The sequence below is a fragment of the Hyperolius riggenbachi genome, chromosome 12, assembly GCF_040937935.1.
Source record: "Hyperolius riggenbachi isolate aHypRig1 chromosome 12, aHypRig1.pri, whole genome shotgun sequence".
In the NCBI taxonomy this organism is placed as follows: domain Eukaryota; kingdom Metazoa; phylum Chordata; class Amphibia; order Anura; family Hyperoliidae; genus Hyperolius; species Hyperolius riggenbachi.
The window spans coordinates 168,111,380-168,136,151 of NC_090657.1; the positions used below are offsets into that span (position 1 = coordinate 168,111,380).

At 44.1% G+C, this 24,772-nt stretch overlaps 1 protein-coding gene and 1 long non-coding RNA gene across 5 annotated transcripts in view; one reads left to right on the top strand and one right to left on the bottom strand.

Moving 5' to 3' along the window:
- LOC137541790 (uncharacterized) overlaps positions 1-24,772 on the top strand; it is a 318,006-nt gene that overhangs the window by 50,803 nt on the left and 242,431 nt on the right. The gene's annotated exons all lie outside the window — the stretch shown is intronic.
- LOC137541786 (cadherin-like protein 26) overlaps positions 1-24,772 on the bottom strand; it is a 136,024-nt gene that overhangs the window by 18,520 nt on the left and 92,732 nt on the right. For 2 of the 3 annotated variants that reach the window (XM_068263291.1, XM_068263292.1), the window contains exons 10-18: positions 23,464-23,606; positions 20,553-20,783; positions 16,163-16,387; positions 12,962-13,074; positions 7,153-7,206; positions 5,848-5,892; positions 4,897-4,953; positions 3,389-3,451; positions 380-439 (exon numbers count right to left, since the gene is read on the bottom strand). In XM_068263291.1, coding sequence (XP_068119392.1) covers positions 380-439; positions 3,389-3,451; positions 4,897-4,953; positions 5,848-5,892; positions 7,153-7,206; positions 12,962-13,074; positions 16,163-16,387; positions 20,553-20,783; positions 23,464-23,606 — 991 coding nt within the window. The remainder of the gene's footprint in view (positions 1-379; positions 440-3,388; positions 3,452-4,896; positions 4,954-5,847; positions 5,893-7,152; positions 7,207-12,961; positions 13,075-16,162; positions 16,388-20,552; positions 20,784-23,463; positions 23,607-24,772) is intronic. The other variant, XM_068263293.1, reaches the window with a different exon arrangement.

Sequence of the window (24,772 nt, forward strand, 5' to 3'; positions counted from 1 at the left end):
GTAGAGAGCTTATCCATCTACAGTATGGACTTTAATTGATGGTGCACGCATCCAGGAGGAATGCTCCCACTGATATTGATATTAACTGTCTGAATTAGGACGCTATTGTGGTCAATGTGGTTATTGCTTGTGGATTGGGACGAACACAGACACTTTGCTCCTTATATGAGCGCAGTATCAGAGTGCTGAATTCTTTGTATTGATATAGAGGGAGCGTGACATTGCTTGTTATATAGAGGGTGCATGGCATTGCTTGTTATGTAGAGGGTGTATGGCATTGCTTGTTATATAGAGAGAGCATGACACTGCTTGTTACATAGAGGGAGCGTGACATTGCTCGTTATATAGAAGAAGCAGACTTCAATTCTTAACAACTTACAGAATGCCTCAAAGAGGCGGCACGATCAAAGTTTTGATGTCTCCTCTCCCTGTGATAGCTCTGCAAAACAGTAACAGGTCATTAACAGGATTAATATCACAGAAAGTGGATTGGAGTGTTTCTCATGCGTTTCCTGCTCAAAACACAAATAGGACACAGAATCCTTTCTGATGGATTTTTCAGAACGTACAAAACAGGGACACAGATCAAGCAGCAATGAACTAGAATATCAATTATTTCACAAAATATGCATTATACAGTAGATATTTTCCCTCACTTAAAGTGTACGACTGAGACTATTTAAAGGATTTATATTTACCTGGAGCTTCTTATACTGGTTCAATACTGGTTAATAAATATCTGGACAATCCTAAAGCCAGGACAAACCACCAAACAGATGCTAAACTAGGTAGCTGCATGGAAGCAGGACAGCCTGGGCCCAGCCTTGGTGGTTTGTCCTGGCTTTATAATTGTCCAGATGTTTATTACCCAGTATTGTCAGTTTATGATAGTCAGATAAACGTGGTATTTATAAAGGCCTGAAGAAGTGTCATTTTGACTTGAAACAAGTTGACGTTGTTGCCTGCCTTGAATAATTATTCTCCACTTGTATTGCATCAAATAGGTCTATAGATGAATTGTTGCATTGAAGAATTTTGTACACTTTTTGCACATTAACCGCTTGCGGACCCGCGCGGTTGAAATCTATGTCCTGCTTGTGGCCGCGTGGCTCTGACAGGACGTAGATTTGAACATTGCCGCCGTGCGGTCCCGCCGCTACTGCCGATCACGCAGCTCTGCCCCCGCCACAACCCACTTGCTTTGCAGTCAGTATGACGGCAGAGATCTGTGAGTCAGTCTGGAGCCGATCTCATTGGCTTCTGACCCTGTCATCACAGTAAGCCAATCCCATTGGCGTTATTTGATGGACAGGGTCATGAGCCTATGAAAGCGGCTCCTGACCGGTACACAGAGCTCTGTCGTCATAGAGACGGCAGAGAGGGAGATCTGCAGTGATGGGAGAGCGTCGTGTCCGGCAGGAGCAGCGGATCAGTGTGGCGAAACGTCCGTAAGTGCCGGTTTGCGGTACCAGCAGCCTCTGGTCCTTAACCCCCTTGCCGGTTATCCCGAGCTCAGCTCGGGGTAACCTGCGCAGGAGGATTCCTCAGGCCCCGCTGGGCCGATTTCTATCAAATAAAAAGCAGCACACGCAGCCGGCACTTTGCCAGCCGCGTGTGCTGCCTGATCGCCGCCGCTCTGCGGCGATCCGCCGCGAGCAGCGGCGAAAGAGGGTCCCCCCAGCCGCCCGAGCCCAGCGCAGCCGGAACAAACAGTTCCGGCCAGCGCTAAGGGCTGGATCGGAGGCGGCAGACGTCAGGACGTCGGCTGACGTCCATGACGTCACTCCGCTCGTCGCCATGGCGACGAGGAAAGCGAAACAAGGAAGGCCGCTCATTGCGGCCTTCCTTGTTACTTTTGATCGCCGGAGGCGATCGAAAGTGCGGATCCGGAGCGCCCTCTAGTGGGCTTTCATGCAGCCAACTTTCAGTTGGCTGCATGAAATAGTTTTTTTTTAATTTAAAAAAAACCCTCCCGCAGCCTCCCTGGCGATTTTAATAGAACGCCAGGGAGGTTAAAGAAGTACTGCGGTGAACTGTAAGTTTCCCTCCTCTTTTAATTTCTTCTGAAGAGTAGCAACATGGGGGTCTCAAAACACTTTGATGTAAAATAGATACTTGGATTTAAAAAAAAGTCAGGAGTTGAAAAACACGGTCCTAAACCCGCACATATTGCAATTGATCCAGAGGAAAGCCAAAATCCTTTCCAGGCTTGGGCCAGTTATTCCTTCTGGACTCCAGATGGCTGTCAGATTAATCCCTGGATCAACACCACTGGGAATTATCTAGTAATTACAGCTATGGATGTCCTTCAAGGCAAGGAAAGCACCCAAGACCTCACATTTTCTATTATTACTTCAAATGGCAAACCGGGCTCTGAAGAATGTCATTAGGTAGAAGTAAAAGTAACTGACAAGTCATAAATTATTTTTAGGGCATTAGGACTATGGGAAACATGGAAGAAGAGTGGAGGAACAGTGACTGTATAATGTGAAAGAGAGCAGAACAGGAGCGTGGAACCAACTTTGTGGACCTACTGGCTGGCATGTTCAGAACAATATACAGAGCTTCCAAGCACAACAGCCAATCAGAACATTATACAGAGCTTCCAAAGACAACAGACAATCAGACCATTATACAGAGCTTCCAAACACAACAGACAATCAGATCATTATACAGCGCTTCCAAACACAACAGCCAATCATAACAATATACAGAGCTTCAAAACACAACAGCCAACCAGAACATTATACAGAGCTTCCAAACACAACAGCCAATCATAACAATATACAGAGCTTCAAAACACAACAGCCAATCAGAACATTATACAGAGCTTCCAAACACAACAGCCAATCAGATCATTGTACAGAGCTTCCAAACACGACAGCCAATCAGACCATTATACAGAGCTTCCAAACACGACAGCCAATCAGACCATTATACAGAGCTTCCAAACACAACAACCAATCAAACCATTATACAGAGCTTCCAAACACAACAGCCAATCAGACCATTATACAGAGCCTCCAAACACAACATCCAATCAGATCATTGTACAGAGCCTCCAAACACAACATCCAATCAGATCATTGTACAGAGCCTCCAAACACAACAACCAATCAAACCATTATACAGAGCTTCCAAACACAACAGCCAATCAGACCATTATACAGAGCTTCCAAACACAACATCCAATCAGACCATTATACAGAGCCTCCAAACACAACAGCCAACATAACAATATACAGAGCTTCCAAACACAACAGCCAACCAGAACATTATACAGAGCTTCCAAACACAACAGACAATCCTACCCATAAGTTTATCATTCATCTATAAAACAATCCAAACACCCGTCCTTGAGAAAGTCTTTCTGCTGCTTCTGACTTACCGAATGACGTCGTCTATTAGCGCGATCAAAGCCTGCCCCGACTGCCATTCGGCTTGCACCATGCTTAAAAAGAAAATACAAAAAGGGACTTGCTTTATTGTAAGATTTCCCTTAAAGTATGATGTTTTATTTGTATTAAATCATGGTATGTGTTTATATGCATATGTAGTAGCATGTAAAGTAGTAGCAGCCAAGCTAGTGAAGTACCGCGGTCGTGCTATCTCACTATCACACGGCATTTAGAAGGATCGGCTGTAACCAAAGAGCGCATGCTACACTGCCAGGACTGCACGTAGCATGCGTTCGTTCAAATTAACTCGTGCTAACTAGTGTGTTACTTTTAGCGAACTGACTTGATAATAGAAGAAAACTGAGGAGAAAAAGTTAATAGCATATGGGCCAGGGGCCCTTATTCAATACATTATTACATGATATTTGAACACCTAATTTTTTTTGTGTGTGTTATGAAGTTGTGTTTCTCTTCCGTTGCCAATTGGCTTTTTACACTGTTATTATAGTAACACAGTATTGTTTTGCTGTTCAGTACTGTACAAATAATGCTCACAAAGTTATGATTCCACTGTATGTTTCAACACTACTTTTCTGCAGACAGCGGGGAAATAGTTATCCCATTTCTTGTTGACTTTAAAAGGCCATTTTGTATCGTTCTGAAATGTTTGTGGCTGGATAGTGTACTGGTTAAGGGCTCTGCCTCTGACACAGGAGACCTGGGTTAAAATCTTGGCTCTGCCTGTTCAGTAAGCCAGCACCTATTCAGTAGCAGACCTTGGGCAAGTCTCCCTAACACTGCTACTGCCTATAGAGCGCGTCCTAGTGGCTGCAGCTCTGGCGCTTTGAGTCCGCCAGGAGAAAAGCGCGATATAAATGTTCTATGTATATTATTTGCTTATATTAAGTAACATTACTTTTTTCTTTTTCCTTCTAATCTTTGGCAGTTCACCATTTACCTTTGTGAGCTGTTCATTGGACTTGAACTGCTTGAATTTAAATAAAAAAAAAAAAATGAAAAAAGAATCAGAATATTTATTTCGCAAAGTGGGGTGATCTAAAATTTTTGGCGGATGGTGTATGTTATAAAGGGTGGCACAGGCTGCTTGTCACGATCGCGATTACACAGGAAAATGCCGGCTGGTCCTTGTGCGCCTCTTACTCCTTTTCCTGCTGTGTGTCCTCCCCAGCTTTATTGACGCCTGTGCCACCTGCATTTGCTACCATATGGGTAACCCTCAATAAAGCCAGGGAGGAGACACACAGCAGGGATAGAGAAAGGGGTGCTTGGGAAACCGGCCAGCATCTGCCTGTATACTCGTCCTTGTGACAGGCAGCTGGGCCGGTCATTCCTGCCCCACCCTGGACACATTTGTGCTGAAGAGGAATAGCCTCGTATAGAGCTGGGATTATAAGTGATGGGGTTTGTGCGAGTTACAATGAAACCCCATCTCTGAACAGGAAACAGTGTGACATATATTGTTGGAAGACAAACTTACCTGCATACTGAGGGAGCGCATTAATCCACTTGCTTGCAGCGCAGCTCCATGTGACCCCTACAACACAAAATCAGCACAGGCGTCTTGGTTTATAATTTGTAATTCGATTTCTTATTATTAGTAGAATATATTAAAATATGATTATTATTTCAAGTAAATTATGCATTGAAAAGTTTTTGAAGAAAAAAAAAAGCATTTTTTTTTTACAATAAAAAAAAGATAATAGCTGTGGCGCCAATTTTTTGCTTCTTTTTTTCACCCTAGCAACCTACAGCTGCCTGCTCCCTCTCCCCACCGCCAAGCTGGGTTTCCTGATAGGCTGTCAGCAGAGGGGAGTGGCTTCACCTGAAAAAAAAAATCTCCCTTCCCTAGCAGTCCTACCGTATATGGCAAAAAATTAAATGATTTGGCTGAGTGGGAGTGACCCGAGGTTTGGTGTGTGTACAGTGACCCTCAATCTCCGCCCCTTAGGCTAGTGATGCATCTGGACAGATTTCAGCCCTGAACGGTCGCCCAATGGAACGAGCACTGATCACTGCAGATGACAGTATTCTTTTCCTGTACAGTTCAATTACTTTGATCAAATCTGACATCTTTTGCGTCCAACAAATCCAGTCAATTAATTTTTAATGAATTTTGGAGAGTCTTGTAAATCATGTTGGATGAAACACAAATTTTGGCACAGCACTGCACCAATGATTTGGGTGTTGGCATAGGCTGTGATGAGAATTGCGGCTAGAGCGCGGTGCTCAGTCACTAGTTTGTGTGACGGCCATAGCTGGAGCTAAAATTAAAAAAAAGAAGGGTTCATTAACTTCTACCAATATTTTACTTTATGAATGTAGCTGAATATTGGTAAAACTACCAATATTCTACTACTGTTATCCTGGGCCATTTTAAACATGCGGCTTTTTCAAAATGCAGCCACTTTCACTATGGAAATCTCCTTACCGCGTATACTCTGGTGCTGGATCTGTGAAAGTTTCCATCAATCTCCTGCCAATGACAAGAGAATTTAGTTATACTTCCAGCATCATTCTGCAACAAACGGTAATGTGCAATTTCCGTGAAATCCAATATCCAATGAAATGTAATGGAGAGAGAACCTCAAAAACAAAAGGGCAAATGGACACAAAAAGCCAATGTAGTATGACCTATTATAAGGAGAAAATGTAATTATTGTTGTGTATTTATATAGTGCTGACCTCTTTTGCACCATTTGTACTAGTCAAAGTCTAATGTCCTACCATTATTAATATTATTATTATGTATTTGTATAGCACTGCCATCTTCTGCAGCACTTTAGGGCCCGTTTCCACTAGCGCGAATTCGCATGCGGATTCGCATAGGCAATACAAGTGGATGGGACTGTTTCCACTTGTCAGTTTTCATTTGCGTTTTTATGTGCAGGATTTTTCTGCACGGTAGACCCTGCAGAATTCGCCTGCGTGTGGAATGCAGGCGATTCGCAGGTAATGTATTTTATAGGGAAATCGCATGCGTTTTTTGCATGCGTTTTTTCCCGCGATTTCGCATGCGATTTCGCATTGAAAGTAATGTTAATTGACACAGGCAGTGACATGGTTAAAATCGCATATACCCTGCCTATGCGAAATCGCGGCAAAAACGCATGCGGAATCGCACCCGCATGCGATTTTGTCAACGGTGATATGCGGCGATTCCGCACCGCACTAGTGGAAACGGGCCCTTACAGAGTGCAGAGTCATGACATGGACTGTCCTCCGAGGAGCTCACAATCTAATCCTACCATACTCATCCATTTTCCTATGTTCCTTTTGTGCTGTATACAGGGTGGGGGTGGAGGGGGGGGGGAAACAGAGGGAGAGAGCAATTCAGCTGTTTCTTTTTGGGATGCGGGAGGAAACAGTGCTTAGAGGAAAAACACAAAACACAGAAAGAACATACAAGATTCATTGAAGACCGTGTACATATGTGTGGACCCTAACATGAGTGCTACCCACTAGGCCAGCTGTTCATGTAGACTGATTACTAGCAGGCTAGCAAGAGGGGGATGTACTTAGAAGTCCAAAAAGAACTAAAGTTCAAAAACGAACCCTTCCACATTCCTTCCTATACATGGAAGTGACAGACACACTTTGGTATGTGGCATTACCCAAACAGTCAGGTGATCATTTGTTGGTTTTATACTGTTGCCCTATCACAGTGTGTTTCTGTATCTACTGCGTAATAAAATATTAGTAACAGGGAAAATCCAGCAGTGCAAATATGTGATACCTCATGGTTTGCAGAATCCGCAGCGTTTCCCAATGATGTTATAAAAGCAGATGCCTAAAGGAGTAGAGAAACACAAGGACATTAAGTAAAACACATCTGTTAGGGCTTGTTCACACCTTCACACCTAGGGGGTTTTGCGTTTTTTTTTTAGCGCCAGCGATTTTTAAAAATGCCCTTAAATTGCAAGTGCAATGAATCCTTATGGGATAGATCATATCAGTGCGTTTTGTCAGTTTTCTGCTCAGCAAAGCGCTGCATGTACCATTTTTGGGGCGATTTTGCTACAATAGAAGGTATAGGAAAAGCGCAAAACGCTCACAAATCGCTTTTATCCAGCTATTGCGTTTGTGCGGTTATGAATACATTGTATTTATTAATTTCCGTGTTAAATAGTTCACTTCCTAATTGACGGGCCCTGATGTGGTCACAACCTCTGCACCTCCTATTGCTATGCCCGATTGTACATACAGGTCTATCTCATCATGTTACTTCAGCGTCACTTTTAAAAAAATCCAGTACAACTTATGTACGTTCTCAGCAGGGGCACCTGTAAGAGTCTGCCATTAGGGCCTGTTTCCACTGCTGCGGAAATTGGGCGAATCCGCAGGTTCCCCGAAAGCAAATTGCGCGGGGAAACTCTGCCATAGGGAATAATTCTGCCGCCGTCCGCATCGCTTGCCTTAGCGATTCGGCCAACATTGCAGCGTTTTTCCGTGCGGGTGGCAGCGAATCCAAATAGCCATGCACAGCACAGCTTCCTGGATTCGGCTGCATAATCGCACAACAGGAAGTGCCGCCGCACATCTTGCAGGACGCGCGCTGGTTAGTGGAAATGGGCCCTCATGTAACTGCTACCTTACTAGTCTTTTAGCAGCCTCCACTTTGTTCTGATATGACTCAGACTAGGGCTGCAATTTTTTTAGCATGTGTAGTAGTTTATTTAAAGTGTATCAGAGCTGTCAGGGAAAGAAAATTTGATACCCATCCGCAGCTTCCTCCAGCCCCATAAGCTCGCCTGAGCCCCTCGCCATCCTCCTGCGGTCTGCCATTCAGCCGCGGTCAGCCCTGGTAACTGGCTCAGTCGCGCCAGACAGGGTCTACAGCGCTTTCACGGACCTCCCACACATGCGCAGAAGGCACCAAGTGAGCCAGTTACCGTGGCTGATTGTGGCTGAACAGCAGACCGCTGGAGAACAGTGTGGGACTCGGACGTGCTTATGGGGCTGGAGGAAGCCCGGGTAATTATCAAATGTATTTACCTAGAAAGCTCTGGTACACTTTAAAAAGAAATAATCAGGCCAAGATTTCTGAATGAGTCCTGAACTCCCCAGTGGAGATGTCTGGGGATCTATGGAGATGGCATAGTCCTCATCAGGCCCTCAGAGTCTTGCATGTGCTTCAGGAGTGGATGTTGACGTGAACACATTAGGAAAAGTTCCTTTTGACATTGCCCTTAGCGGTACTGGAGTCAAACATGTACTGTATTAACACTAATTACAAAGCAACCTGATTCACTAATCAACGTTGTTGTCAGGCCGGGCTGCCTGTGGGAATATTAAGCATGCAGATTTACAAGAATGATCCTGAAGGATAAACGTTTGGTGACCTGGAATAGGAGCAATATGTAACAACCTAGCTCTGCCACTGCAGCACTATACAACACAATACTAAACTACTGCTAAGATGTGCAGTATCATATTACTACATAAGCAGCAAATGTCAGAAGTGTGGACTGACACTTGCCTAGACCCACTCTTCCCCAAACATCTAACTGTCTAAAGCCTGGTACATACTTTCAATTATTATTGGCCAATCAATTCACTGACCAATTTTACCACCTCCATATAGTATGGGGATTTATTTACACAAAATGTTCATAGTATTCAATATATGTTGGCCCTCATACTACATGGAGGAGGTAAAATCGGTCAGTGATTGGCCAATCATGATTGAAAGTGTGTACCAGGCTACACACTTTCAATCATGATTGGTCAATCACTGACCAATTTTACCACCTCTATGTAGTATGAGGGTCAACAGGTATTGAATACTATGAGTAGATTGTGTAGATAAATCCCCATACTATATGGAGGTGGTAAAATTGGTCAGCGAATTGATTGGCCAATAATAATTGAAAGTGTGTACCAGGCTTTAGGGTTTATACACACACATCCAATTTTGATTGGCCAATCACTGACCAATTTTACCACCTCCATGTATTATGAGGGTCAACAGACTGTGAATGCTATGAAAAGATTGTGTAGGTAAGATCTTACACTACATGGAAGAGGTAAAATTGGATGTGTGCGTGACCAATTGCAATGTTGTGTGCCCCACCTGCACAGATCACCATCCTCCCCCTCCACAGCAAATGAACCCATCACTAGCCTAAACACTAGCAATGTGTCTTTACAGCATCAGTCTCTGCATTGGGCTCTATTCACAATCATTCTCCAAATGCGGCAACCAACTGTTTGTAAATTTCAGACTGAAATTTTTTCCCGCTTGTTTACCGACTTTTTCTGTATATTTCTGCATGTTTCCGCACTTTGTTTACGCCATCTACTGACATTTTTTTAGTGAATGTGAAAAGAAAAAATGCATGTGTGATTGTGAATAGAGCCCATTGTCGCCCATTGTTTACCAATCCTTGATTAGTAGAAATTATCGCATGTGTGTACTTAGCTTAAAGGAAACCATAAGGCTCGTACACACGACATACTAAAGGCAACGACGGGTCCGTCGTCACCTCCCGCTGGGCGGGTTTTCAGCAGACAGTACAGCGTGTGTACAGTCTGTCGGTGGACTGATAAGGTTGTTTCTGAGCGAACCGCCAGGCGGATCGTTCAGAAACAGCCTTATCAGTCCGCCGACAGAATGTACACACGCTGTACTGTCTGCTGAAAACCCGCCCAGCGGGAGGTGATGACGGACCAGTCGTTGCCTTTAGTACGGCGTGTGTACGGGCCTTTAGTCCTTTATAAATCTACAGATTGACGCAGTATGTGTGTGGGGAGGTGTTCATAGGCTTACCGCACCTCCCGTGGCTCTGTGTCTGCCTCAGTTTAGCTGTAAAGCTGCTCGGTTCAAAGTCCGGCTTGGTGTAGGCACAGTATGTACTGCGGGAAGACATAGCCGACGCGTGTGCCCTATCACCCGGACATACTACACGCGCATGCACATTATGTCTGCTCGGGCACCTTATGACCGCGTGCGCTGGCTACATCTTCCTGTTGGAGTGCACTCGTACTCCCGCGGACATACTGTGCCTGCGCCGACCAGGACTTTGGACCGAACATCTATACATCTAAACTAAGGCCTCTTTTTCATAGACTGTTGAGCTGTGTGCTCAACAAGCAGTTACCAGGCAGCAGTAAGCAGTTACCAGGCAGCAGTGAACAGTTGTGAGAGTTTGAGAGGCATTTCACTGCCTATCAACAGTCCATGGAAAAGAGGCCTTAGGCAGTCGCTGGGCCACAGGAGATGCGGTACGCCTATGCGCCACTCCACACACACACGGCTTTAGTTAGGCCTCATTTCCACGGACTGCTTATAGGCAGTGAAATGGCTCTCAAACTCTCACAACTGCTCACTGCTGCCTAGTAACTGCTCACTGCTGCCTGATAACTGCTTGCTGAGCACACAGCTCATCAGTCCTTGGAAAGGAGGCCTTAGGCTGCATTTCCACTTGTGCGGTGCGTAGGGTAGTAGGTGGGCGATTTTAACCATGTCACTGCCTGTGTAAATTAACATTACCTCCTTTGCGAAATCGCATGCGAAATCGCGGGGAAAAACGCATTCCAAAACCGCATGCGATTTCCCTATTAGATACATTGTTTGCGATTCGCTTAGCGGTGTGCGGGGAGCGAATTCTGACGGCTCTGCCGTGCAGATTTTCCCCGCACACAAAAACGCTCCGCACAACGCACAAGTGGAAACAGGCCCATCCACTTGTAATGGCTGTGCGAATCCGCATGTGGACAACGCATGCGGATTCGCTATAGTGGAAATGAGCCCTTAGGGCCCTTTCACACGAGCAGTTGATAAACAGTGAAATTCCTCTCAAACTCTCACAACTGCCTGGTAACTGCTCACTGCTGCCTGGTAACTGCATGCTGAGCACACAGTTCAACTGCCCATGTGAAAGAGCCCTAAGGCTCCATTCACATCTGAGCGGGAATCTCGCGATTCGTGCTCACTGAAAACCAAGAGAGTTTTTTTTAAATGCCTAGCCCATGCATTCCTATGGCAGTGTTCTCACTGCCACGATTGCAAGCGTTTTGCGATTAGCGATGATCACAAACGCGTTACCTGCAGCGTTTTGGCGGCGATTCTGGAGCGATTAGCATGTATAAAACAGCTAATCTCGATCACTCTCAAAATGGTACTTTGCCCAGTGATTTTTCTGCGTTAATCGTGGAAAAATCACTGTGAACGGGGGCCTTAGGCCTCTTTTCCATAAGCAGTTAAACTGTGTGCTCAGCAACCAGTTACCAGACAGCAGTGAGCAGTTGTGAGAGTTTGAGAGGCATTTCACTGCCGTGGAAAAGAGGCCTAAAGACTAAGGTATCCTTTAACCACAGATTAGTCCAGTTTCATGCTGCATACATTTACATTATATTGACAGAAAATTTGCAGTAATACAATTAGCATGCTATTGACCATCTGTAGCTTCTACCAAGGATGGCCAATGAAATGCCAATAATCCCATGCTGATGCAGGATTATACACATTTTTGGAGTTCACATTTATGCACTGTGTAAAAATCCTATCAAGGTAAAAAAAAAACAACTGCTCTATTTTAAAGCTGCATAAATGTGCATTCAAAATTTGCATAAACCTGCAGCAACTCAGAATTACTTACATCATATTGACCATCCCCAGCAATGAGTACACTGACTGGGATATCGTAATAGAAATGCAAATAAGGCCTCTTTTCCACGGACTATTGAGCTGTGTGCTCAGCAAGCAGTTACCAGGCAGCAGTGAGTAGTTACCAGGCAGCAACAAGCAGTTACCATGCAGTTGTGAGAGTTTGAGAGGCATTTCACTGCCTTTCAACAGTTCGTGGAAAGGAGACCTAATGCTGACTTGCATGAAACGATTATGTCTGAGGCTTGCAGCTGGGGTAATCTAAATTGTCTTTGTGACGATTTTGATTGTCTCCCTTCCAAGCTGCATGCAAACTGCCGTTAGGGCTGGTGCACACCAAGAGCACTTCTGAAAGCTTTTAAAAATGCTAGCACTTTGAAAAGCGCTTGGCTAATTGAATGGGATGGATCACACCAGACCGATGTGATTTGTTCCCAAACGCAAATGTGGGTCCTGCAGCATATCTGAGCTTTTCTGAGGTGATTCAGCCTTAATGTTAAGTATAGGAAAGTGGAAAATCGCTCTGAAAAGCGCTAGATCAGAGCGAATTTCCAAGCATTTTAGCTCCCAAAAAAAATTGCTAGACATGATTAGAAAATTGCTAGGCACATGCCTAGAATCGTTCTGAAAAATCACTTCAAAAAGCGCTGAGCGATTGCAATTACATTAGCACTTTTAAGTGTGCACTGGCCCATACTTGCATTGCACTGACCATTTCACACATAATCGCACATGCGTTTTTGTGCTTTTTGTATTTAGTCCTCACAACCTCTATTCCCAATGAGCGCCCCCCCCCAAAAAAAAAAATACAATTTGATTACTTTTTGATTACTAATTAATAACGATTTTGCATTTTTTATCAGCTCGGCTTGTTAAGTCCTAGTTCATTTTTTGTTTTTTACTTCAACTAAAATTCTCACCAGTGATGGGTACATACCTCACAGTCCTTGCTGCCCCCTTCCTCATTATACACCATAATTGAATTGGCAGGATCAGATTCCAATGGAATTAACAAATGTCTTTTTATCTGGCACACCAGGAGAATCAGCACTGTGAAAGAGAGGCAGAGGCTACATGAATACTCAGAGAAGACATGAGTACAGCAACTTGACACAAGAGACCAGTAAATAGGCTAATGCTTTCAACTTGATAAAATCCACCACAAGCAACATTTGTGGTGCTACGGTAGTCTAGTTTAGGGAACAGGTATCCAGTCACAGCACCCTTTGTAGCATGAAGGGTTGTGATTGGCTGAATATTGTGGGCATTAGTTTATTACAACCTGTCTGAAACCTGATGGTTTGAGAGGGTGCTGTCTACTCAATCACGTTAGCAGAATTTCCCTATGAGGTTCCCTGCTGGGTTATCTAAACCATACTAGCGTCTCATTGTCTGTGTTGATTACCTGCATTTCCCGCTTGTAAATGTGAACTCTTCCTTAAACTTCTTGGTGGTATGATTATTTCTGGATTTTAGGCTCTAAAAACAATGCAATTTTTTCACACGCTTTTAGACCGTAAAACCAATTATACTATTATACCGCACTATTATACCGCAGTGAGCAGAAGCGTAGTTGGGGTTTTCAGTGCCCGGGGACAAACACAGTAGTTGTGCCCCTTCTCCCCTCTGGACAAAAAGGGGCGTGGCCACAAATCAGAATGTGGTCATGGGTGGAGTCACAAGTTGTTTAGATAGCTATATGTGCCCCCTTACCCCATTCAAAAAAGCCAAATGTATGCCCCTTTTACTTAGCCAGATATGCTCCCCCTTCACCCTGTTTAGATAGCCTTATTCTTCTGCTGTTAACGCTTCTGCAGAGGGAGGAATAGAAGCAGGGGCACTTCGGGCAGCCAGCGAGCCACCTCTCATGCACGTGGGGGTGCAATGGCCACACTGAGCGCCCTCACAGTGCTGAGCCCGGGAACATATGTCCCCCCTAGCCCACCAATAGCTACTCCTCTAGTAGTGAGATCTGTGGCAGCCCAGCCTCCCTTCCCTGGGATCCAGTGCTGCAATTCTCCCTCTATCCTCTGGGTGGCGCTGTAACCCTACAGCAGGGGTCTCAAACTCAATTTACCTGGGGGGCCGCAGGAGGCAAAGTCAGGATGAGGCTGGGCCGCATCAGGAATTTCACAATCGCGGCGCATCTTCACCTCTGCCCGCCCCTCTCACTCTTCCTTCACAGAGAGGGGCGGGCAGAGGCGGCGATCCGTGCGGCGATTGACGTCAGGAAGGGCAGAGCTGAAGCCGAAAGCTCTGCCCCTTCCAGGAAATGCTGGCGGATTGCCCCCCGGGCGATTTGGGGGCTCTGCAGCCCTCGTTTAGCGGCGGGGATGCGGCGGATTACTTGGGAGCACTGAAGCGAACTATAAGGAAGCTTTTGCCAGTGAGGGCCACAAAATATTGTATCGAGGGCCGCAAATGGCCTGCGGGCCGCGAGTTTGAGACCCCTGCCCTACAGTGAGATCGCCCTCTGTCTTCATGATTACAAACCGACTCGGGGTTACCACCAAGGAGGTTAAAAAATTCAGAGGTGGAACTTTGCAAATGGCTAATTGATTTCTGAAACCAGTGATTATTTCCTTGATACCCGATTAATCAAACTGTCAGCTAACAAGAATTAAACTTCTTCTGAATATGATTGTTTGGGATGTGCTATGAGATGAAAATATTTCCGAGTTGATGCAGTGTGATGTGAATTCTGTATGCGAATTCATGCAGCTTGAACACTCACCAATTGGCTTCCACTTTGGTGAGATTCAAACATTCCATTTTCAAACTGCATAATTTTGGATACAGAATTTGCACATTCTACACAAACTCAAGATTATTTGACCGTCGCTGGTATTCATTACGGTGATGGTGCATGTAAGGTCAAGTGGATTCCATCTGGCTGATCCCATTGCACGGTGTACATTTGCTTAACACTTTCTCTACTTTCGGTTTGGTACCAAACACTAACAAGCACCAGGCCAGTGCAGAACAGCTGACAGGCCTTAGGGATCTTTCATACAGGCATCTGAAGTAGGTGAATTCACAGCCTGTCCGCTGTTCTCATGCACCGTCTGGAAGATGGTGGCACTCAGTATTGGTGGTTGGCAAGTGGCTCTGCATTGCTCTACTTGAGGGGACGTAGTAGGGAAAAGTTCTCCAATCACAGCACCCTTTACAATGCCTAATTGGCTGAATAATGTGGGCATAAGTTTGCTACAACCTATTCAAAACCAAGATGTTGGAAAGGGTGTCCCTCCAATCACTTCAGCGGAATTTCCCGATCAGGTTTTCTGCTGGGTCACCTAAAGTAGACTAGCACTGGCGGCTCCGCCATGGAGTCATATCTGAGCATGGCAGCTGTGCTCAGAGGCGATATGCCGTGGTTCTCTGCCAATGGGTAACACTGCCAGGTGTCAATTGTTGGCACACATGGCATAACAAACGCTACCATTTTAATTGCACACAAATTTCACTCATGTCCAGCAGCTGGGAGGCTGAACTTCCCGCAGTTCAGCCTCACGTCTGAAAGAGGCCTTATGCAGGTTTTGGGGCTACTTACACATAACCAGTGCCCAAGCTGCATATAATTAGCCACATAACCTGTATCTTTTATATATGACGGTAATTAAAAGGATGAGTTGGCAACACTAAGGCCCCTTTCACCCTAAGTCCGTTATGTTGCACCGGACGATAGCACTGCATCACAATGCAATGATTTTCCTATTGGGATTTCACATTGAGTGCGGAATGTCCTGATGTAGTAAAGCACAGCATGCTTGTGTGTTAACCAGGTACTGTCTGCCACTGTAGTCGCACATCACATGTAAAGCATGGTGTGACTTTTCGGGAGTGTTGCGTTCAATCAGATCACTATGAAACTTGCACAGAGTAAAAGAATCCTAATATCATTTAAATTAAATGTAATTTAATTTTCTTTTTTTTCCTCTGACCCAGGAGTCAGACTCACAACCTCATGCTTCACAATCAGGGGCAATACCTCTGGACATTCTCAGCTGACTTCAGGCAGCAATTTCACTGCCTGTCAGCTGCTTTCCTGCACTGGTCAGGAGCTTGTTATACCGGCATTAAAAGAGGCCTTAGGGCTCAGGACTTGGCAGCTTGGATCTGTAATAGAAGCACTCACAGAGAAGTAGCAGTAAAGGAGTCAGCAGTAGCAGGGCGATAGCTCCTCCACTCAGAGTCGGGGGTGCTGTCAACTTCTCAACGCAGGCGTGGCCGCCCAAGCAGTCACACACATACAATGTCAGGTTCTGGTGGGAGACGACTCCTTGGCGGTCATAGATCTCCAGGTGTAATGTGTGATTTCCTTGCTGTGCAGTTTTCTCCTTCTTAACTTTGATTATATCATCTGGAATAGAGAAATTCTTACATTTTAAAGAGAATCTGTATTGTTAAAATCGCACAAAAGTAAACATACCAGTGTGTTAGGGGACATCTCCTATTACCCTCTGTCACAATTTCGCCGTTCCTCGCCGCATTAAAAGTGGTTAAAAACAGTTTTAAAAAGTTTGTTTATAAACAAACAAAATGGCCACCAAAACAGGAAATAGGTTGATGTACAGTATGTCCACACATAGAAAATACATCCATACACAAGCAGGCTGTATACAGCCTTCCTTTTGAATCTCAAGAGATCATTTGTGTGTTTCTTTCCCCCTGCAGTTCTCATGCACTGAAGTTTCAGGCTGCTCGTTTCTTCCTGCAAACAGCTTTGCCTTTGTCTGTAATTCCTCAGTATGTGAAAGCCCAGCCAGCTCAGAGGACGATTTATCCAGCTTGTAAAAGATAAGAGAGAAGAGAGAAGCTGCCCTGATCTAAATAATACACAGGCAGTGTGCATAGAGGGGCCTGGAAGGGGGAGTTCATAGCAGTACCACAACACTTAAGAACTTGGCAGCCTTCCAGACACAGGCCGACAAGTCTGACAGGGGAAAGATACATTGATTTATTACAGAGACTGTGATAGTAGAAAGTGCTGCAGTAAGCCAGAACACATTAGAATAGCTTTTGGAACTTGTAGGATGATAAAAAACAGGATGCAATATTTGTTACGGAGTCTCTTTAAAGAGTCTATAGGAAATAGGCAGGCCAAATTTATAATTAATAATCTGCCATGATTTGTTAAAAAAAAATAATCTGGTTCCACTAGCTACCTATTGTAATCTAACAGAATAGGCTTTCGCCCAGCCAAAATATTGGTTCATTGAATGGGAGGTATTTTGTCTAATCTATGCGAACACTAGCCACTCCTCTTCGGAAATAACACTAAATTGGGTGTGCTCTATCCCTAGTTATTCATCTCATCTAGTGTTACAGTTTATAATGTTTCCATAACATAAACATCCTCTAGGCGTTTTGTTCTCTTAATACTTGTTAACCATTGTCTAATTCCATATTTGACAGTAATTTGTTCCTGGTTACTACCATTCCTGACTGTTACTGATTGATTATTTAGTTTCTGTATACATCTTGTCTTATAAAATCTAATAAAAACTATTGAAACAGAAAAAAATAATCTGCTAGACTGGGGTTTCCTCACTTTGCTTGAGTTTCTGTTAAGTTCAAAAACGATCGATGAACAATAATCATTCAAATGTCATTGCAAAATTAGCACTGTAAGCCCCCCAACAGACCACAATTATCATCCAATAGAACAATCCATCCTGACAAGACAGTTCGGATAATAATTAGTGGTAAGCGCTAGAAGACACAGGTATCGGACGATCATTCCATTCAAAACCTTTGTGCTACGTATTTCCAGATCCTCAGTTTTGAACTTTGGCTGATTATTCATCAGTAGACCATTGTTAAGCCATCTCGTCAACGGGAGGTCTGCACACCACACTCTTAAGCAAAGTACCCACATCACGATTTTCCCGCCGACCGACGATTTTTGAGAGCTGAGCAGTCGTTTTCACAATATCGCGACGTGGGTACAAGCGCATAACTACACAACCAATCACATCGGATCGCTAAAATCCCTGACTCCCGCGCAAAGTACAGTGATCGTTTGAAGTCTTGTTCACTCCCAACATGTGGTGTCGTGCACACCCACCAACAGGAAGAGGCGTCACTGACGACCGTCATCAAGGGGACGTCGCAGGACCCATCTGTTGTTGAGTACACAGCTTAAAGGAACTTGCATTTGTTGTTCCATCACCATACACATCCAACCGTATTGCCAACCATTGTTTCAGGGAAGGCCACACCGGGTCCCCTTTGTCAAGGCTCAGTACAGATAATGTCACCACAGTGAAGACAGAACTTATATAAAAGCTAGGAACCATTACATGGTTCCTAGATTAATGGCTCCTAGCTTTTAAATAAGTTTTAAAACGATCTATGGCAATACAGTCAGATTTATGTGGTGATGGAACAATAAATGCAAGTTCCTTAAGTGTGGTGTGCAGATCTCCCTTTGTTTCTTTGAATTACTTCAGCCACTTGGTCCAGCACCCCCCAAAAAAGGTGAACCCGGTGTGTGATTCTTTGGACTTCTAATTTAAATGAGTCATGTCGTCGTCAGACGTCGATCGTTCATCTGGAAATGACAGTCATGGAGTCACCAATGCACAGTAAAAGAGTTGGAAGAACTATAAACAAAGAAGCTTTGTAATCGGGAGCAACACTATATTGAGGAAGCACTAAGCAGAGCATTATGCTAATGGAGGTATGGAGAGTACCATAATGAGAGATATTGTGGGGGAATTATAAAGGAGGAGACATTGTAATGGGGGTGCAGGAACCCTGAATAGTCAGCCCCCCAGCAGTGGTTGAAGGGAAGGTGGGACAGACTTTGGGGGGGGGAGGGGCAACATCAGAAAGAAAGACTGTGGTAATGTGGAGCACTAAAGCTGTGGTGTAGCAGGTTGTCACACTATTTTTGGCTACATTTCCCATGATTCTCAGGGAAGTTCCCAGGTATAACTGCCTTTCTATGTATTCATACAGTATAACCCTGACTTATGATGGCCTCAAAAAGAAAATATATTGGAGCTTTGACGTAAAAAGTAGACGTGAACAAGATGTAGGTAATTATTGCTTCAGGTTCAGCAGTGGTAGATGGATGAGATGGGCGTGCCCAGGTCACAACAGCAGAAGAAGCTGCTTGGTTGCCTTTTTTTTATTGTATAGCTGTTTATAGACAAAAGCAGCTTGATATGGAGCGAGTACCAACTGCATCATCTCCAACATCCTTTTTTTCTTTTTTATTAGTTGTTGAAATCAAGACTATGGCATGAATGAACAGTTTGTCCTCTGCAAGAAACCTACTTCTTATTTGTATGTGTTTAAAAGTATTTTAAATTTTACAATTTTCGCAATAGTGGTCCTTTAACCAGTGTGGGACGTGTTGCTGAAATACTAATAACAGTAGAGAGAGGAGTAAATTCTCTCCTGTCATGCATGTCACTTTTGGTTTTTCTCCCCAGCGTGGGCCTCACAACGCTTTGTGCCTGTGGGCGGTGTCGGGGAGTTTGTAGGTGCGTAAAATTCTTCTAACAACTGGATGTTCAGGTTTGTTACACCACGTCCGGCTGTTTATTATCTCCAGTAATGTGACAGGTCATTTCTGGGGAGGTGAAGACTCCCCGCTGTGTGCTCCACCTGCCAGAAGACAAGACTGTAATACCTTGTCTTTGTGTAATGGCACATGCTTACTGATTACTACCCCTGACATTAGAAGCACAGCGGTGCAACTGCCACTGCAGAAAGAAAAAAGAAAGTTTCAAGTGACAAAGGAAAACCTCTGAATGCAGCCAGTAGGGTGGCCATACATCAGTTAATGTGCCAATGGTTCAACCATTAGATAGATCCCTCTCTGATCTAATCTGAGCAGAGAAAGATCTTTTGCCTGCCCACCACTGCACATTGAATTCCAATAGATTTCATCTATTGGAAATCATCCTGCTGCAACCCCCAAGTGTACATGTTGTTCCCAACCCGCCCGAATAAATATCGATTATAGGCTCATTTATGAAGGCATCTCCCGTACGTCTGAAAGCTACTACACCGTGTGAGGATACACCATCCTTGTGTGGTCTTCCTTTCTTCATACCAGTTCAACAAATCTTCTCTCCTATTTTTAGGGTATTTGGGTATGAGCTTCTGAATTCTGATTCCGATCATAATCAGCTTTCCAAAGCGGTACTTGGAAATTGGAGGGCAGAAACCAGAAATTTCCAAGACCAGTATTCCGAGTACCGAGACTGGATTTTTAGGCTAATCACAAGATTCGATAGTGTACCGTGGTTGGCATTTGGCATTGCAGATTATGTGTAATATATGCGGAATTTGGAAATCAACAAAACAAACTGTATTAACAATAACAAGAAACAATTCCATGGAGTTCAAAATGTTACATGTTGGAATGGGGAATTCCGTCAGATTCAGAAATCGGCAATTTTGACAGACCCTATTTAGGAGCACTTTACGTGTCACACGTGGAAGCTGTATCGGTGCTACATCTTTTACATGGAGTTACACGGCTGATTATTGTATTTCATATTACTTACTATCATGATTTAGAAGCTTGATTGGTTTCTTGTCATGGTCCTTGTCTAGAACGTTAACAAAGAATGGGCCAGAATAGGGATCCAGGTCTTTGTCAATGATTGGAATCTCCAGGTGGGCATCTTGGTCATTTTCACACGTTGTTAGGTAGGCACTTCGGAGACTAGGGGCATTGTCATTAATGTCCTTCAGTTTTATGATTAGAGTGGCTGTTCCAGTCATTGCAGGATTTCCTAAAAAGGGAAGCAAAGTCTGTATTTAGGAATGTCTTTTAGGATTATGTAGTGGCTTAAAGCGGATCCGAGATGAAAAACTAACTATAACAAGTAACTTGTCTATATATCTTATCTAAAGTTTAGATAGTTTACACAGCAAAACTAGCTGCAAATAGCTTCAACAGAATATGATTATTTCTTCCTGTGATACAATGACAGCAGCCATGTTTGTAAACCTTACACACAGGCAAAGCTGATAGCATCTCCAGCTCTCTGCCTGTGACAAATTCACCCTGCTCTTCTCCTCCCTCCTCCCCTCTGCCTCTGAAATCTCTGGCTAGTAACCTCCTCCCCCTCCTGCCCAGACTGATCTCCCATAAGCCCTTGCTACAGTGTCAAGGCTCTCTTAAAAAACTGTGGACGAGGCTTGCTTAGTTTATAGGGAATTAGAGTATTAAAACAAAACAAAAAAAGTATTTGGCTTGAGAAATGCCCTATGAATGAATGAATAATATTCCTCTACGGCTCCTCTTCAGAGAAATGACGTGCCCTCCTCCAACTCATATGTTTGCCGTTGTGTAGCAACAACTAATCACGCAGCGGCAGCTCAGTACAGGGAAGTCTCCTTCAGACTAGGAGTGAGAGAGGGCTCCTCTCAGCAACTTTATGAGCCGGATCGTGTGCTGCAATACTCGCTCTGCTGTGGGGAGGGGGGGGGGAAGCATCAAAATAGAATAAACCACAAGAGGATTCACCTCTCGCATAATGAACTGCCCCAATTCCCCGTCGCCGCCAGTTTGCTCAGGGGACGCCGACAGTAAGTTAGATAAAGACAAAGACGCTGCACAGCAAAAATATATGCTGTGCTCATTCTTACTGTTGTTGGCAAATTGATTTATAGTGCTTACAAAAATAGTAAAAGTTTGATAGAATTCCTTTAAGCAGACTGTGAGTGTCTATTGTTGTGACTTAGATGAAGATCAGACACAAAATGTAAGTCCAGGCTCGCACACCAGATTCAAAGTGCAACAATCTTGTTTATTGCTCCATCAGCACAAAGTGACCAATTTGTGCAGAAATCCATATACAGGTAGTCCTCGGTTAACGAACGTGATAGGGACTGTAGGTGCGTTCTTAACCTGAATCTGTTCTTAAGTCAGAACAATGTGCTATCTCTGTCCCCTGTACCTCCTCTGTGCCCCCTGTTCCTCCCTGTCCCCCTCTGTGTCACCTCTGCCCTCTGTACCTGCTTATACAAGTTTAAAAGCCATTTTTTCTTTGAATTTTTTAAAATCGATTTTCTCAAAAACTACAAGTCCAATTTGAAAAAAAATGTGGGGCTTGTTCCCATGGAAACAGATAATCCATGACGTTTGTATCGGCGGGTCGTTTGTAAGTCGGGGACTACCTGAAATTCCAAAGGGTTCACATACTTTTTACTGCTACTGTATGCTAACACAGCTGCTATTATTATTATTATTATTATTATTATCAAACTTGTATTTATAGAGCACTAACCTATTATTCAGCGCTGTACAATAGATGGGAGAGATGTTAAAACATTAAACAATGTTACACAGGGACATTACACCATTGAACAATAGTACACAAATTACTGTAATGATAAAGCCATAAACACTGTTGTGCAGATTGCAATGTAGGATAAATATAGCACTGAGTCCCTATAGTGGAGGAGTAGAGTACATGGGTTAGAGGGCCCTGCCAAATAGGCCTACAATCTAAGGGGTGGGGAGAGGGACACATGAGGAGGGGAGGGGGGTATGTCCAAGGGAAGGGGGAGAAGCTATGAAGATAGCAGGTTATAACTGTTGAATGATTATATTACAATAATAAATGTGTGTTTAACACCACTTTAAGCTCAGATTCAAGAACTGGACTTCATTTATGTTTATTGTGTAGTTAGTAGCGCTTATCTGGCTTCTAAGCAAGGCATTTTATCTCCTGAAAAATGCAAATTACATCCTGTGCAGGGAAATCTGTGAAATCTGTGAAAAATACCGTAAGTAGAGCTCGTATGGTTGATGTGATCCAGTAGCGTCACTAGGGGGGTGCGATAGGTGTGGGCCGCACCAGGTGTCACCAGCAGAGGAGGTGACACTAAGTCTGGTGAGGTTGGCTTTTCACAGGAGAGGGGTGACACCATGAGTTTCCGCACTGGGTGACACCAACCTTTGTGACGCCTCTGTGGTGACCCAACGGGAAACCTCCTAGGGAGCACTTCTGCAATCACAGCACTCTCAACAACTTGAACCTTTCTAATTGGCCGAAGTGTGGGCAAAGTTATCACTACATCCTATCTGAAACCTAACATTTCTAGATGGTGCTGTCATCAGAGAACTGGTGAAACATCAAGCAATCACGCAACTTCCCTATGAGGTTTCCTAGTGGGTCACCTTCACCATGCTAACACCTCGAAAACTCCCCGAGCAAATGCCTACACTATTTTAGCAGAGGGCTTCTAGGCATGTAACCCTATACATGTGGAGGAGCAAGTTGCAAATCGGTAGAGTCAACAGCTGTTTCTCACCGGACAAACAGTGCTTCATTCGGCCTTAAAATGTAACTATACCATGTGAAAGAGTGCAGCTATTTGTCCTACATATACCAGCATCTGTGGGAATTACTGATGTTTAGGATGCAGGAGCTAAAGACTAAATCAAGTTCTGAATGCACTCACCGTCATCCACAGCCAGAACTCGCACAATATATTTACTCTGTATTACATGGTCGGACTCCCTGTCTAGATGCTTCTTGGTGGTGATGACGCCGGTGTCTTCATTAATAGACAGCCAGTCTCCTGTGTCGTTCTCTAAATGGTACCTTAGAAATAAGCAAAATATTAGGAGTATTTTCAGACAGGTTGCACATAACAGCCAGGTCACCATGGTGCTTTCATTGGACGGTAACAGGGCAGACTTAACAAGACAGGTCCTCTCTAGAGATATTCAGTATACCATTTCCTGTCTTCTCATATTGTAAAAATGCATTTCATCAATGTTGGATCTCCAGAGAGGACAAATTCATACAGAATATAATTTCGGCACCTCTCCGTTTTACAAGCCACCCGGTAAACGTAAAGCCGGCATGTGAAACTGAGCATATAATGAATAATAATCACATGTTGGCTTCATGTCAAACCATTCAGTATTTCTGAGAGGTAAAAGCTAATCTGTACTCTAAGGGCTCATTCACAGTGCAGAATTGGGAGCAGCTCTAGAGAAGTCCTGTGGACTGTTTATAGGAAGAGGTTATTGGTGAGGAAGTCATAGGAAAGTCATCGCTACCTGATCAGATCAGTCAGTCATTCAGGATATTGTACTGTTAATAGGCACCTTTAAAGTACCCCTGATTTGTGGGGAAAAAATTGAATAAAGCCCATGGTGGACTAGATTACCTCCTCCAAAGCCTTCTGATGCTGCTCGTTGTCTTCAGGATCCCTCCTGTTCCCCATCCCCGGCCCTCTATGTATGTGACTGGATCTTTCCACCTAATACATTTCTGGAAGTTCCCCTGAGCAGCACCAAGAGATTCAGAACTGCACAGGCGCAAGTTCTGAAACAAGAGTGCAGAGCAAACATAAGTGCTCGTTCAGGGACTCCTGCTTTCACTTCCCATGTGCGGCTGCATGTGCACAGGTCAGCATCCCTCATTGCTGCTGGGAGGAATTCCGGGAGGCAGATAAAAGAAGGGGACCAGGGGTGGGGAACAGGAGGGACCCCAAAGACAGCAAGCAGCATCAGAAGTTTATGGAGGAGGTAATCTAGCCCACCTTGGACTTTGTATTTTTCCTCCTGATTCGAAGGTACTTTAAGCTTCATAAATGTTAGATAACATTTGCATAATCCTGCACTATACCTAACTTTAACAACTGTATTTGCCCAAGCTGGATTAAAGGGTTTTAAAGGTTACCTGAAGTGAGAGGGATATGGAGGCTGCTATATTTATTTTCTTTTAGGCTAGGTTCACAGTGGGACGTTGCGTTGCCA